The following is a 16,764-nucleotide window of genomic DNA, read 5'->3' as shown; positions in this document are numbered from 1 at the left end:
CGTCATGGTGGGACATGGTGGCATGCAGGCAGACATGGTGCTGGAGAGGTACTTGAGAGTTCTTGCAGGCTATAGGAAGTAGACTGAGTGTCACACTGAGAGAGGCTTGAGCAAAGAAGACCTCAAGGCCCACTTCCTCCAACAAGGCCACACCTACTCCAACAAAGCCACACCTCCTAATAGTGCCGCTCCCTATTGGTTTATGGGGGCCAATTACATTCAAACTACTGCAGCCATTTTAATATTTATTCTATGCTTCTTTCCTTTCCCTTCCTTTTTTCTTCAGTTTTTTAAAATTATGCTGGCCACATTAGTACCAGCACTTGGAAGGCAAAGGCAGGTGGATCTCTGTGAGTTCAAGGTCAGCCTGGTCTATGTAGTGAGTTCTAGGACAGCCAGGGCTAGTTTTGTAGTGAGGCCCTGTCTCAAAACAAAACAAAACAAAACAAAAACAAATACAAATACAAATAAACAAACAACAAAACAAAGGACCCACCACCATCAAAAATTTATTATTTTATTTAGTGTGCGCGCGCGCGCGCGCGCGTGTGTGTGTGTGTGTGTGTGCGCGTGTGTGCGCGTGTGTGTGCGTGTGCGCGTGTCACTGGATGACTTGCAGGAGTCACCTCTCATCTTTCACTCTGGGTCCTGGGGATTGAACTCAGGCCCTCAGGCTTGGCAGCAATAGCCTTTACCCACTGAGTCCCCTCACCAGCCCCTTTCCTGCCCTTGTGTGGCCGTTTGAGATCTACATGAGTCTTTCTGTGTGACTCTTTTTTCTTCTTTTTTTTTTTAAAGATTTATTTATTTATTATGTATACAGAAGAGGGCGCCAGATCTCATTACAGACAGTTGTGAGCCACCATGTGGTTGCTGGGAATTGAACTCAGGATCTCTGGAAGAGCAGTCGGTGCTCTTAACCTCGGAGCCCTCTCTCCAGCCCTCTGTGTGACTCTTCAGAAGTGAAATGGATGCCTGGGAACTGCTCTGTTTTGCCTCTTGTTACTCAATTTTAAATGGTCTTTGGGAACATTAAGCAAAATAATTAGATAACAATCTTTCCAAAGAGGATGCTTTCCCCCTCCTTGGTTTAGAATTTTTGCTGCTTTGACAAAACAAATAAACAAAAATTCTACTTAGAATTTCTGTTCTTGATGTCAGCTTCTTGGCAGCACTTCTTGGATGTAGACTTCAGGGTTTAACATCCCCCTGCCCCCCACCCCCCACTTGAGCTACAGCAATATCACCAGCACCTAAAGGCTCTTCGCTTATTGCAGCTCTGCTGTGTTCTCTCTTCCAGGGAATGGGGCTTGTGATCACTCAGGCTTTATCTGAGTACAACAGGTGAGTCCGCTTTTCCACAGCAGAAAAGGCTCATCTTCACTTGGACTGGGTGAGCAGGGAAGAGGTTTGTTAGAATTCTTAGGAAAAAATTCTTAACCTATCCCAAAAGCTTTTAGAGGTCTGGCTGCACGCAGCTGCAGCTGCTCAGCTTGATGGTATCGGAGGAGCTTTGTTTTCTAACGCTCGGAAAGCCGTCCTCAAGTTGGCGTCCACCTTTAAACAGTTAGGTGCGTTCTTTTTCAGCCTTGGTATTTTGTTATAGAACATTTCACTGGCTCTATAGCTACAAAGCAGGCTTTTCCATTTTATCCAGTGTGTCATGTAAATACCATTTTCTATGTAAGAAAGCTCGTGCAACACCACTTAAAAATTCTTTAAAAAAAACCAAAAAACAAAAAACAAAAAAACAGGGTTTCTCTGTGTAGCCCTGGCCATCCTGGAACTTGCTCTGAAGACCAGGGTGGCCTTGAACCTTGAGATCCACCTGCCTCTGCTAAAATCCTTTAAAAGCATAGGAAGCTGAAGCATGCTGAGTCAGGTCTCATTTGACAGACGTGATACAGTCCTTCCTTCCCCTGGGGATCTAACCCAGAGCCTTCTGCAAGCTAAGAGCAACCTCTATTACTGAACTACACTCTTGAACCAAATGTTTCTTTTTCTTTAGTGATTCAGCTTCCCATAAGCCTTGTTTAGTTTCGGGCTCTCTTAACATGATGCCTGCTTTCCTTCATCCCATGGGTGATGGATTGGGAAGGATTTGGCATTCCATGAATGGAAACCAGAAGTGTCTGTAAACCCACTAAGGGCCAGTCGCTGTGTTCCATCTCCACAAATGTTTTAGCTCTCCAACTTTCTTCCTCCTTCAAACACAAGGTTTTCACTGTCACAGACCGAAAGAATTTTCACTGCCACACTTTTCAAGTAATCATCTGTTTGGGAAATAACTAGATCAGCCATATGCCAGAGGAATTTCACACTTTTGCAGCTTGCTTTCTAAGTCTCTCCCAAAGTAGCCAGGCATTTTGGTACACACTCCCTCAAGAGCAGATGGGCGCCTCTCAGCTTGCGGGGGACTGCCATGGCTAGAACGTCATCATGCCTTAGTTCTGGAGTCAGACATTCTGAGAGTACTCTGCCCTGATTACCTAGAATGTCAGGGTTGAATATATACTTGACAAAAAAATCCTGAAGTTTAATTTAGTTATCTTTTTAGGCAGTATAAAGACAAGGAAGAAGAACACCAGAGTGGTTTTTTCTCTGCCTTAACAAATATGGTAAGTTCTGCTTGTTTTTTTTTTTTTCTTGTCGAGAAGTGTAGGAATCCTTCAGGGGTGGGTAGACTTGGGCTCAGTTCAGATATCTTTGAGGTAATGGTATGAGGAGGAGAGAATGGGTACTCAGAGCAGTTTTGATTTGATTTAGATGGTATTTCCTTGATTTATTTACTCTTTGGAGACAGACTCAGTTTGTAGTGTAGGCTGGCTTGGAACTCATGACAGTCTTTCTGGTCACAGTTGTGGGTCACCAGACTCTGGTTGGAACCATAGCATTTTTATCAAATTCCAAAGCCAGGTTAAATAGCTTTGCTTTTTCAAGGACTGATTTTTTTTACTCATAACTAATTAGTAAATAAAAAGTATAGCTGGGCTTAGTAGTGGATTGATTTCATATTTGGGAAGGCTGAGGCAGGAAAATTATGAGTTTGAGGCTAGTCTGGGTTACATAAAGAAATCTGGTTTCAAAAACAAAGAAGGGGGGCTGGAGAGATGGCTCAGAGGTTAAGAGCACTGACAGCTCTTCCAGAGGTCCTGAGTTCAATTCCCAGCAACCACATGGTGTCTCACAACCATCTGTAATGAGATCTGGCGCCCTCTTCTGTATACATAATAAATAAATAAATCTAAAAAAAAAAAACGAACAACAAAGAAGGAAACTGTCATGGTGGTGCATGACTTTAATTCTAACACTTCTGAGGCAGAGGCAGGAAGTTCTCTGAGTTTCAGGCCAGCCAGGGGTACATAATGAGACTCTATCAAAAACAACCAACCAACCAAATGAAAGAAAGATAGAAAAGGTGCACATTAATGTTGCTGAGACAGGCAGATCTCTATGAGAGTGGTGCCAGCCTGGTCAATACAGTGAGTTCTAAGCCAGTCCAAGCTGTGTAGAGAGGTTCTGTCTCAAACAACAACAGCAATAATAACAAAAGAATTGGCCTTGCAGTCCCAGCTACTTGCTAAGATGAGGATTACTTGAGCCTACATATTCAAGATCAACTTGAGCAACATAGTCAACACTCCATTTCAAGAATGAATTGGCTCTGTTTGGAGGTTGACTGTAGAACACAGAATAGAAGGTATACAATGAATTGGCTCTGTTTGGATGTTGACTGTAGAACACAGAACAGAAGGTATACATGGAGTCCTCCCCAGTGTTCTTTTGTGGTCTTCTGTGGCCATGTGTTCCCTAGTGGCTGGATCAGGCATGTCACTGCCATGCTCTGTTGACATGTGCTGAGGATTGAACCTGAGCTTCGGGAATGTTATGCAAACACTGAAGGCACAGGCTGGGACTAAAGGTATACACCACCACCTCCTGGTAATAAAGAATCTTAAAACAAGATAAAAAAAAATTGTAAAAAGTGTAAAAAGGAAAAACAGAGAGATAAGGAGATCTACAAATCTACTGGGTCCTAAACTGTAGGCAGATTTGGAACCCATCTTTGGGGGCGGTCGTATCCAAGTGCCCTAGAGCTGAGGTAGTGTTTTGACTTCAGTGCACAAAACAACTGTTCTTCCCACTGCAGGCTGTTTCCTCCTGGTACCTGTGCATTCTTACCCTTCTCCTTCTTAGAGCCTAGTTTCAAAAGACTCTTATAAATACTTTATCTGAGACACCAGTTACTGAGGTGTCTCTGAGGCTATGGAAGGTTGAATTTGATATTTGAGATATTAATTAGATATAATGATGTTTTCAGGCATCTTTAATTTTTTTCTTTTAAGGTAGGGCCTTATGAAACCCAGGCTAACAATGAACTTGTTACATAGCTAAGGTTGACCTTGAACTCCTGACCCTTCCTCTACCTTTCAAGCACTTTAGCTTGCTGTTGTACACCATCACGTCTGACTTCTGATCCCATGTATTAAAGCAGCCTGTGCCAGTTGCTTGTCTGCCTTCCTTGACAGTGTGTAAGCTGAAATCCTGTGCTCTGAGAGGACTGGTTTCACATGGACAGCTCTAGCTGGTTGATCTCAGCCCACTTTCTCTGAAGTTTAAAATTCTTTTTTCTTTTATTCCTTTTGAGACAAGTTCTGACACTGTAGCTCAGGTTGGTCCCCACTCCCTGTGTAGCCCAGACTAACCTTGAACTTGTGAGTTTGAGATTGTAGTTGTAGGTATCAGGACAAGCTTGAAGTTCTTCATCAGTTGGTTTCGGACTGCAAATAAGCAGCTTCTAGGAAACATGCAGTGGTTAGAATATTTAGGTTGCTATCCACCTTGATGTTGTTACACATTGAAAGTCTAGGTGGTTTAGTGGAATCTCATGATTTCATTCATTATTTGTAAGTTTTTTACAGTTCTCAAAATGGGCTGGTTTTGTGTGTCCTGACGGTTCAGAGTTGCTTGTTCTGTTTTTCACTGATTCAGTTCTTCGGCACAGAGCTTCTCTCCTGATTCATGTATAAAATCTGTGATTCCTCTTTCCTTCCACAGGTGGGCAGCATGTTCATAGCAGATGCCCCCGAGAAGATCTCGGTACAGTAAGTACTTGGACTTAGTGTGGGCTCTCTTGCTGAATATGAGAGCAGAGAGTAGAAAACGTAACCTCCTGTCAACCATTTACAGATTAAAAAAATTTTTTTTTGATGATTTCTGAAGTGTTTCTTGGGTTTTAAGCAACAATGGATTCTTGGAGATCTCTGCTGGGATTGATAGAATGCTTGCTTAGCATGCATAAAGTTCTTGGCTTGATCATCAACATTAAATAAACTGAGTGTGATTGGCATATGCCTGTTGTCCTATCACTCCTGAGGTAGAGATGGGAGGATCAGAAGTTTACCATCATCCTCTGCTATGTGGTGAGCTGAGGCCAATCTGGACAACAGGAGAACCCTGTCTTAAAGAAGAAATAAATAAATCACAAAGTTTTTGAGATGTGATCTTGCTGTGTGTAGTCCTGGCTGGCCTCGAGCTTGTAGAAACCCTGTTGCCCCTGCCTCTTGAGTATTAGGTCATTTTTACCAGCTTTGTCTTTGAAATGAAGTGACTAAGGCTGGGTGTCAGCCTCTTACAGGTTTAGCTGGGTAGGGTGGGAAGAACTGGTCCCAGGGCTTCAGGCTCTCAACCTGTGCTCTTTTGCATCTACCCAAAGGGTGAATAGAGGGATTGACAGTGAGGAGCTCTTCATAGTTACAATGTTTTATATTCTGTATTCTCTAAGAATTAATCTTATGCTTTCTCTCTTTTTAGAACCAATGAGGCCATTCTTCTGGCACTTTATGAAGCTGTCCATTTAAATAGAAACTTCATCACAGTGTTAGCTCAGGTTGGTTATCTTAAAAGTCCCAATCCTGCCTGGGAGTGGTGGCCTGCACCCTAATACTAACTGGGGAGAGAAGCAGGTGGATCTCTATGAGTTCAAGTACAGCCTGGTCTATGTGTCCAGTTCCAGGCTGCAAAGTGAGACACACCTACCTCCCCAATCTCTTTCTCCCTCGAATTTCATTTTATTTATCTTTAGTTTTTGTGATGTTGTGGGAGTAAATCCAGAACCTTGTACATATTAGGCAAATGCTTTCTCTGAGCTGTATCCTCAGACCTCTCCTTGAATTTCATACAGATTTATTCCATTAAAAAGTCCATCTGAGCCGGGTGGTGGTGGCACACACCTTTATTCCCAGCACACAGGAGGCAGAGCCAGGTGGATCTTTGTGAGTTCAAGGCCAGCCTGGTCTACAGAGCGAGATCCAGGACAGCGAGGGCTACAGAGAGAAACCCTGTCTCGAAAAACAAAGTTTCCTGGCTGTGCCTGTTGAGCTCTTGCATTGACCATGGTTGTCAGAGAGCGGCCTCAGCTGTGCTCTGTCTTTCCTCAAATGACTGACCGGTGCTCAGGGAGGTCGGGAGCACGCAGAATTGGTGACTGGACTAGTTTACTGATTCTGGTACCACTTGAAAGGGTTAAGATGGGGCTGGAGAGATGGCTCAGCAGTTAGAGTGCTGGTTGCTCCTCCAGAGGACGCAGGTTCAATTCCCAGCATCCACATGGCAGCTCATAGCTGTCTGTAACTCCAGTTCCAGGGCTTCTGACACCTTCACACAGATATACATGCAGGCAAAACACTAGTGAACATAAAGTTTAAAATAAATAAATAAAAACATAATGTAGAAACGATGAAAAATAAAAATAGAGTTGAGATCATTGCATTTTACCTATCAGAGTCTGCTGGTATTATTTACTCTATGGAGTTTATGGGGCTTTTCAGTTAGGCTGTCTTCTTTCTAAATCTCTATGGAATTACAAGTGGAGATAGACTAGGCCAGGTCACTTATGCCATTTTCTTACCAGAAAACAAAAGTAAAAAAGCATGCTCACCAGGATGTGTTAGCTGTTAACAGACAAATAATGTACACACATTGAAGCCAAGAAGATACAAGATACTTGCTCATATGCCTGAGGGCTAGTTGGCATGGGAGGGGACTAAAACATGCTAGAACTGTAGTCCATGAAAATTATCTTAAAAAGCTGAAGTGTTTTTACCTTAATGTCACACTGTTAAAATATGTCTGTAAATTTCATTCTTCACTCCCCCCCTTTTTTTAAGTGAGGCAGATCTCATTTAGGTAGGCCTTACAGGCTGTCCTGAACTCAGATTCACCTGTTTCTGCTTCCTGAATTCTGGGATTATGGCAAATTATATGCCACCTTACCTGTGTCTATGTTTCTTTTGAAGGAATCCACTAGTAGAATTTTAACTAAAAAGTAAGGCTGTGTTTTGAAAACAATGTGCTGTTTTGGGATGTGTTTGGACTCTTACTAGTTTTTATAAGATGATGTAAGAAAGTTTATCTGCTATTTTCACCAAGTTTCTTGTCTATCAAATTCCATAACTGACTCAAGAAGAAGAGGTAAGAAAGGGAAAGGACTGGGGCTGGAGAGATGGCTCAGTGGTTAAAAGCACTGGCTGCTCTTCCAAAGGACCTGGGTTCGATTCCCAGCACCCACATGGCAGCTCACAGCTGTCTCTTAACTCCAAGATCTGACATCCTCACACAGACACACATGCAAAGAGCTGCTCCTGAGCTTCCTTCTTCCAGTTCATGTGGCAGTGGCTAAGGAAAGCCTAAGACACCTGGGCCACCTACGTTGATTTTGCCTCTGCCTTCACACTCTACATATTCTTCCATGTTTTTTCCCTTATATTGTGTGTGTGTGTGTGTGTGTGTGTGTGTGTGTGTGTGGTGTTAATGTAGAGGTCAGAGGATAACTTTTGGGAGTTGGTTCTATCCTTCTACTATATGGGTCCTAGGGACCAAATTTAGCTCATCAGCTTGACAACAAGTACCTTACCCCTGAGCCATCTTGCTAGTCCACATATTCTTTTTAACAGTGAGGCTGCCATCAGCAGAGCTCTTTTTACCGTTCCTAGTATCCCCTTCGTTTATCTACACCTATTTGTCAGTTCTGTGGTCATGGAAATCGTTCATACATCTGAATCATTCATTCATTCATTTAATATATGACTCTACAGAAAAACTTGTGTAATGGAACCCAGATTTCATAATGAAAATTAGCCCACAGTGCTTCTTGTTAGAGCTTAGTAGGCATCAGTAGGACCGAGCATTCAGGGCACTAAACGCAGGTCCTCATGAGCTGTTAGTCCCATTTTGATCCTGGAAAGCCAGGAAGCATGTTCAGTAGAGGATACTCAAAGAGAACCAGATTTTCTGTTTTCTTATGCATCCTCTGTTCCTCTTTCAGAGCCATCCAGAAATGGGGTTAGTGACAAGCCCTGTCAGCCCTGCCCCTGCAGCCCCGGTTACACCGCTTGGGACCGCTCCACCCTCCTCTGACGGTGAGGCCCCCACTTTGATTGTGTTCTTGATTAGTATGATTTTAGAGCTTTTTTTTCCTCTTTAGTTTTTAGAGACAAGGTTTCTCTGTGTATCCTTGACTGTCCTGAAACTCCCTCTGTAGACCAGGCTGGCCTCAAACTCAGAAATCTGTCTGCTTTTATCTCCCGAGTGCTGGGATTAAAGGCGTGCACCACCATTGCCTGGCTGATTCTGGATCTTTCAATGTTAAGCACAGCTGTATTGAGCAAATAACACATTTGTTAATTCTTTAAATAATAATTCTTTTAACTTGTTTAAGTGGGTAACTAGTGTGGGTACACATCTGTAATCCCGGCTACTTGGAGGCTGAGGAAGAAGGCCCGCTTGGTTCGCATATTGAGTTCTAGGCCAACCTGGTGAACTTACTGTGGCCATCTCAAAATTGAAAATGTGATGGGAATGTAATTTAGTGCTAGAGTCCTTGCCTGGCATGCATGAACACTAGGTTTAATCCCCAAGATGGAGGAGGAGGAAGGAGAGAAAGAGAGAAGGAAGAAATTTGTCTGAGCTGGGGACTGTGTCATGTGCCCACTATCCTAGCATTTGGAATCAGGGGTGGAAGAACCCCTTGAGCAGAGGGACTGGAGACCAGCCTCCGTCACACAGAAGATTCTCTGAAAACAAGAAAGAAAGAAGGAAAAGAAAGTATATGGTGCTATCCTTTAGTCTGTCTGAAGTTCCAGAGTAAAATTTGGAAAGATAGTTGAGTAGAGTTTTTCTTCCATGTGTAAGGAAACAACATGTGGGGCTGGAGGGGCTGAGAGCACATACTTCTGTTACAGAGGACGAGTTCAGTTCCCAGTACCCACATCAGACAGCTCTCAACTGCTTGTTCTTAGCAGAGAACCTAACACGCCAGCTCTCTAGGCACAGACACACACATCCACATAAATAAAAATTATAAAAATAAATCTTAAAAAAAAAAAGCAATTTCTTTCAAACCACGTGTGATAGTGTATGTCTGTAATCCAGCTGGTGGAGTTGGAGGGAGGAGGATCAGTCCAAGGCCAGCCTTGGCTGCATGAAACATCTCAGAAAATTTCTAGCCAGTATTGTGGTTGTGGCACACCTTTAATTCCAGCTCATGGGAGGCAGAGGCAAGTACTCTGGGGTGCTTGAGTGGCTTGATTCTGTGAATATATGGCCGAGATGCTGCTCAGTGGTAGAGTGCTGGCCTGGCAATACAAGGCCCGAGATTTGATCGCCAGTACCTTACAGAAGTCTAGCATTGCAGCACATGTCTGTGATAGAGGTAGAAGCAGGAGGATCAGAAGTTCAAAGTCATCCTCAGCTACATGGTGAGTTTGAGACCAACCTGGGCCTTATGAGACCCTGTCTGAAACAATTGAAAAAAAATGCACATTGATTCTTGGCATTATACTTCAAATGTTGGGCTCATTTTGTGTGTATGGGTATAAGAAATATCCAACTTTGGGACTGTCAAGATGGTCCAGTGAGTAAAAGTGCTTGCCGTAGAAGCCTGGTAATCTGGAAGCCTTAGTTATCCACATAAGGTAGAAAGAGAGATGTCCTCTGACGTTCATATGCATGTCATGGAACATGAGCTCCCTCCAATAATAATAATAATAATAATAATAATAATAATAATAATAATAATAATGTTTTTTGTTTGTTTTGTTTTATTTGTGACAGGGTTTCTCTGTGTAACATCTCTGGCTTTTTAGACCAGGGTGGCCTTGAGCTAACAGAGATCTACCTGCCTCTGCCTCCTGAGTGCTGGGATTAAAGGCTTGCACAACCACCGCCCAGCTAATAATGGTATTTATTTATTTAGGATTTTCGAGACAGGGTTTCTCTGTGTAGCTTTGCGCCTTTCCTGGATCTTGCTTGGTAGACCAGGCTGGCCTCGCACTCACGAAGATCTGCCTGCGTCTGCTTCCTGAGTGCTGGGAGTAAAGGCATGTGCTACCACTGTTTGGCTATGTTTTTGTTTTTTGAGACAGTGTTTCTCTGTGAATCCCTGTCTGTCCTGGAACTCAACTGTAGACCAGGCTGGCCTTGAACTCAAGATCTACCTACCTCTGTCTCCCAAGTGCTGGGATTAAGAGTTTGTGCCACCACTGCCTGGTTCCACCCCTACATTTTATTTATTTATTTATTTATTTATTTATTTATTTATTTATTTATCTATCTATCTATTTATTTATTATACAGAAGAGGGCGCCAGATCTGTTGTGAGCCACCATGTGGTTGCTGGAAATTGAACTTAGGACCTCTGGAAGAGCAGTCAGTGCTTTTAACCTCCAAGCCATCTCTCCAGCCCCATTTTTTTTTTTTTTTTGGAGCTGAGGATCGAACCCAGGGCCTTGCGCTTGTTAGGCAAGCGCTCTACCACAGAGCTAAATCCCCAACCCCCCATTTTTTTTTAATGTAACATTTTTTTGTCGTTGTTGAGTCTAGGAATTTCACCTCATGCACCCCAGTTTCACTCATTTCCCAGTTCTTCATGGCTGCCTTCCACCTTGTAGCCATCTCCCCTCCCCCCAACAAAAAGCCAGAAATCCACTTCTGTCTTGCCTGCCTCTTCGTCACATTCTTGATTGTCATAGTGGCACTGGGAGCTGCAGTGTGTCCCACAGTACACCCTTCTGCCCAAAGAGCTTTACTTGCAAATGTTCATTGCATGATCTGTTGGCCTGGCTCAGAGCCTCTGGCATCTGCTCCCCATCAATACTGGACCCTCACTGGACCTCCCCTCGGACATCCTGCTGTTGCTGTGCTTCCACAGGACTAGTCCCTTCAGTCATAGCTGGTAGATGTTAGGGTCAGCCCTACACACATGTATATTGGCCTTTCAAGACAGAGTTGTTTTGTGTAGTCCTTTCTGTCCTTGAACTCGCTCTGTAGACTAGGCTGGCCTGAACTCACAAAGATCCGCCTGCCTCTGCCTCCCTAGTGCTGAGATTAAAGGTGTGCGCCACCACCGCCTGGCCCCCACCACATTTTTATATGGCACTGTGCAATTTTTTTTTATTTTTTATTTATTTATTTATTTATTTTTTTTGCCGGTGCTGAGGACCGAACCCAGGGCCTTGCGCTTGCTAGGCAAGCACTCTACCACTGAGCTAAATCCCCAACTCCGTGCATTCAAATTTTAAGGCAGTATAAGCAGCAGAGAAGTATGGCAAGGAACTGCCATTGATATTTAGATATATGACAGCAAATTGGATCTGTTTAGAATTGAAAGCCAAATTCCAAAATATCTTAATGAGAGGCATAGTGAGGATTGCCTACTTGTCTGTTTATTCAGGTCACTGGATAAGCCAATGGAAACACTGTAATTTCTCTTTAAGCATGAAGCTTGCCTTGTTACCATGGATATCCAAAGCCGTGTGTGTGTGTGTGTGTGTGTGTGTGTGTGTGTGTGTGTGTGTGTGTGTGTTTGTGTTCCATGTGATGTTGGGGTTTGGATGCTTCAGAGAACTGCCTTTCAGCTGTTGATTGTGAACACTTCACCCACACGCTTGATTATGCAATGGCAGGATTTGTGCTTACCTACAACCACAGAGCTTTTAGTCTTCTAGTGGGAAGATCAATTCAGCCCACTTTCAGATGACTGTCTCTCTTGACAAAAGCTCCTGGGAAGAGTTAGAAAGGCAACAGTTAAGGAATGATGCTTGCTTAGGAAGGAGATTTTAATTTGTGAGGATTTGATTCTGCCTTTATTCTTTTTCCTACTCTCCTAGCTCATTTCCTTTCTGTAGGGGTCCTAAGTATTATAGCCTTATTTTCAATTTTTGGTTTTTAATTATAGTGCTGCTCTGTAGCCCAGTATATTTAAAGGTATGTCACTGGTGCTATTATTTTTAAAAGCCAGCAGTTAGCTGTAACATTTGTTCGCAGCTCAGATTTGACATTTGACAACTCCGCCTTGGCATGAGAGGACTTTCTGGTAAACTAAAAATATATATAGTTCTATATTTCTACATATTATGTAAGATAGTTTTCTAGTTATTGCTGTGTGTGAGTGGGGTAAAACTTCCACTTACCAGTTAGATAACAAAGGAATGATTATAGGTTCTGAGTTCAAAATGGCTGTGGTTTGAAATGACAGCCTGTAAGACCTATTAGGGTTTTTTTTGTTTGTTTGTTTTTGTTTTTGTTTTTGAGACAGGGTCTCACTCTATAGCCCAGTCTGTCCAGGAAACCTTTTAGTATTTCAATATAAAAATAACTTTATCTTTTATTTGTTCTTAAGGGGCCAAATTATGGGGAAAATAGCCAAGAGTTGGGCATGCTAATTTCTTCTAATAAGGCTTTTTGCTGTGTCTTGTGCAGCCTTAATGTACAATGTTTCCCATTGTTAATAAATGTTCTCTGCATGCATTGTAATAACTCCAGAGGGATCCATGAATACATACTATGACTAATACCCCAAACCTAGCAGTGTGTTCATAGTTTAAAATATAGCAGAGTGCTATAGATTTTCAAATGTCCCTGGGCCATTTTGAGGCTCTTTTTGTGAATATATTATGTTTTAGACACTGTTAAAGCACATCACAAGTTGACTAATTCTAATTTAAAGTCTTTAAATCTTGGGAGCACTAAGTTAAAGCTGTTGTGATTAGGTCAATTCTGGTCTGATTCCCCACTGTTCATTGGGGCCAGGACTCAGGCCAGAACTGGAGATGAAAGGCTCTTCTCTTGGAAACAGAGGCTAGATATGTAAAATTCCAACTCCAGGATGCTAGTCAATAACATCCACCTGTTTTCTGTCTGAAGCTGCGTTTCAGGTGTGTTTTCACAGGGAAGATTAAGGGTAGCGTTTGAGCAGTTCTGCCTCGATTTTTGCTTTCAGCTTGGTTCCTTTCTCCCCCTCCGAGACAGGGCTCCTCTGTGTAGTTTTGGAGCCTGTTCTGAATCTCGCTCTGTAGACCAGGCTGGCCTCGAACTCACAGAGATCTGCCTGTCTCTGCCTCCCGAGTGCCGGGATTAAAGACATGCACCACTGCTGCTCAGCCAGCTTGGGTACTTTTAGTATAGGGCTTGTTGTCGATACTGAGCAAATTTCTCCTTATTAGGGAGAACTCTTCCTTTAACAAGAGACTCATCAAAGCAAGGCCCGTTTATATATACAATATAGCTTTTTTCCCTTTAGTCAGAAAGGACAGCGCCTCTAAGAAAGACTTTCAGCTGTTGATTACTTGGGATTGGAATAGCATTAACATCTGTCTCTAGGGTGTTAGGAGATAAACTGTTTCTGGATTGACCCCAGATGAAAAAGAAGGTTGACAGGTTTTGGGGAACACAGGGCGTAGAGGCCCTAGAGGCCAGGAGAGTGTAGATAGAAGTTTTATGGAAAGCGCTTGGTCCTCCTTCTGTTGTGGGAAAAGCTTATTTAGTCATTCTCTTGCCTGCTGGCAATTGGCTATGTGGGTAGAAGTGTTAGGTGGAATATGTTATGGGCTAAGTGTTTTCTTTGTTCTATTCCAGTTATAAGTTCTGTGGAACTCTCACTGGATGCAGATGTACAGACCAGTAATTTACTGATAACCTTCTTAAAGTACAGCTCGATTGTCATGCAGGACACTAAAGGTAAGACTAAAGGTATTGTGAGGCTTTGACCTATGAACCATTGGGGTCCTGTGCAGGTGACAGACCTGGTCTCTGGAAAACAGTGGTTTCTCACTGTTGGGTGACAATTAGGTGGCGTTGGGAAAACCTAAAGTTGGAGGAGAGTGCTTAAATATAGAAAAGGAAAGAAAGTTGGTCCCACAAAAGTCATTAGTGTTCTTAGCAGGTCTTGGTAAGTGGATGCATGCCCTTCTGTATGGGAAGTTGGGCAGGGGGTTAGCATGCTTCAGGGAATTCCCTTCTGAGGACACACACTAAAAAGCGTTAGCCTGTGGGGGGTTAGAGGTCTCTTGTGTAGAGGAGACTCAGGGCTGTGTTTCTTATCACTTAAAATAGAAAAGTCACTAATCCTAGATACAGCGTGGCAGAGGGGAAGAACTGAGTGTTGGGATTGTTTTCCTCTGAGGTGAGGGCCTTTGAGATCCTGGGCACAGCCTCTCCAGAACTGCAGCAGAACACCATCATGCCAGCTGCCTGCTGGAAAGGGTGCTTTCCTTTTCTCATTTACAGGTCCTCTGTCCTTCATTTTTCTGTGACTTCCTCTTGGTTTTGATTTTTTTTTTTGTCTTTTTGTTGTTGTTTTGAGACAAATTGAGATAATCTGTCTGTCTGTCTGTCTATCTATCTATCTTTTTTTTTTTTTTTTTTTTGGTTTTTCGAGACAGGGTTTCTCTGTAGCTTTGGAGCCTGTCCTGGACTAGCTCTGTAGACCAGGCTGGCCTCGAACTCACAGAGATCCACCTGCCTCTGCCTCCTGAGTGCTGGGATGACAGGCGTGCACCACCACTGCCCAGCCCAATCATCTGTCTTAAAAGAATTGTACAGTGACCATCTGTACCCCACTAACATTCTGCGGTCTCTGATCTGCCCTAAATTGCTGACAGATTGCTGTTATTTCGGCTGTATCACTTGAAAGCACACTGCAGCTGTCACCCCAGTTCACGTTTAAGTGTTTTGGCCTGCATCTCCAGAAATTAAGAACATTTTCCTAGATATCTAAAGTGTCATTATACCTAAAAAACCAACAATAGCTCTGTAGTAGTGTATAAAATTCAGTTCATATTCAAGTTTCTCCAGTTATCCCTCAAATCTTTCTCTTTCTTCTTTTTACAAAATTGACAGTTTCATACATTTACATAATGAATTTTAGTAGTTTTTTAGTCTGATTTAAATTTTCTTCATTTGTTTTCTAATTTTGACACAGGGACTCACTGTGTAGCTCTATGTGGCCTGGCACTCACTATGTGGATCAGCCCGGCCTTGAACTCACAAAAATCCACCTGCCTCTGCTTCCATAGTTCTGGGATTAAAGCATGCGCCACCATGCTTGGTCCTGATCTTTGATCTTTTTCTTTCTCCCACTGAAAGCCTCTTCCCAACAAGTCCCTATCCTGATTTCTTTTTTTTTTAGTATATGTACTGCCGAAGCGAGCACCTGATTTCTTTTTTTGAAGATTTATTTATTTATGGGTAGGAGTGTTTTGTCTTCTTGTATGCACACCAGAAAAGGGCATCATAGAAGGTTGTAAGCCACCATGTTGCTCGGAATTGAACTTGGGACCACTGGAAGAGCATCCAGTGCTCTTAACTGCTGAGCCATCGCACCTCTATGTACCCCTCACCCCCATCCTAGTTCATGTCTTCCTACTGAGTTTAAATATTGTTTGATCTTGTGTGCATGTGTGTGCACCTGAGGCATGTTTTTGTACCACATGTGTTGTGTAGGAGCTTATGGAGGTTGGAAGAGGGTGTTCGATCTCCCGGAATTGGAGTTACAGACAGTTGTAAACTGTCTTGTCAGTGCTGGAACTGAACCAAGGTCATGTCTTCTGAAAGAGCAATGATTGTTGAGACCATCTGTAGCACCCTCCCCCCTCCCCCTGAGTTTAATCACAAGTTTCTTGCTCAGTGTGGGTGGGCAGTTATTTTCTGGAGCAAAGGTAATGTATCTATAGCTACACCACTGAAGAAGATGACATTCCTTCCTCAGCAGTTGTTAATTGCCAGTAGTCCCAGAAGAAAGGATGGGTCCTCCTCACGGGCCCTTCCATATCCATGATGAAATGTTGATGCCTAGTCTGGTGTAGGTCTTGTGTATATAACATAACTACAGCGAGTGATGATGTAATTTCTCTATCATATCCAGAAGATGCCTTTTTGTGGCGTATCTCCCTATCTTCTGGCTCTTACATTCTTTTTGTTCCCTCTTCCCTGATGTTTCCTGAGCCTTAGAGCAGGTGATAGAGCTGGCCCATTTAAAGTCAAGTGTTCTACCATTACTTAGTTTTGACACTTTGGCAGTTACCGGTTTCAGTATTAACCAAGTTGTATTAGTTAGGGTTTCTATTGCTGTGAAGAGACAACATGACCACGGCATCTCTTTTCTTCTTCTTCTTCTTTTTTTTTTTTTTTTTTTTTGGTTTTTGAGACAGGGTTTCTCTGTGTTGCTTTGCGCCTTTCTTGGAACTCCCTTTGGAGACCAGGCTGGCCTCGAACTCACAGAGATCTGCCTGCCTCTGCCTCCCAAGTGCTGGGATTAAAGGTGTGCGCCACCACCGCCTGGCGCAGCAACTCTTAGAAAGGAAACCATTTAATTGGGGCTGGCTTATATATAGTTCAGAGGTTCAGTCCATCATCATCATGGTGAGGAATATGGTGGCATGTAGCAGGCGTGGTTCTTGAGAATGGGCTGAGAGTGCTACAGGAGTC

The 16,764-nt window shown here is 43.0% G+C and overlaps 1 protein-coding gene across 4 annotated transcripts in view; it reads left to right on the top strand.

Annotated features, from left to right (window-relative positions):
• Armh3 (armadillo like helical domain containing 3) overlaps nucleotides 1–16,764 on the top strand; it is a 202,267-nt gene that overhangs the window by 39,617 nt on the left and 145,886 nt on the right. For all 4 annotated transcript variants that reach the window (XM_036171070.1, XM_036171061.1, XM_036171079.1 and 1 more), the window contains 6 exons: nucleotides 1,301–1,344; nucleotides 2,558–2,618; nucleotides 5,059–5,105; nucleotides 5,815–5,890; nucleotides 8,327–8,420; nucleotides 13,915–14,016. In XM_036171070.1, the coding sequence (XP_036026963.1) occupies nucleotides 1,301–1,344; nucleotides 2,558–2,618; nucleotides 5,059–5,105; nucleotides 5,815–5,890; nucleotides 8,327–8,420; nucleotides 13,915–14,016 (424 nt within the window). The remainder of the gene's footprint in view (nucleotides 1–1,300; nucleotides 1,345–2,557; nucleotides 2,619–5,058; nucleotides 5,106–5,814; nucleotides 5,891–8,326; nucleotides 8,421–13,914; nucleotides 14,017–16,764) is intronic.

The sequence above is a fragment of the Onychomys torridus genome, chromosome 1, assembly GCF_903995425.1.
Source record: "Onychomys torridus chromosome 1, mOncTor1.1, whole genome shotgun sequence".
NCBI classification, from domain to species: Eukaryota; Metazoa; Chordata; class Mammalia; order Rodentia; family Cricetidae; genus Onychomys; species Onychomys torridus.
Note: the sequence above shows the minus strand (reverse complement) of the source record. Positions and strands in the feature narration are given on the sequence as shown.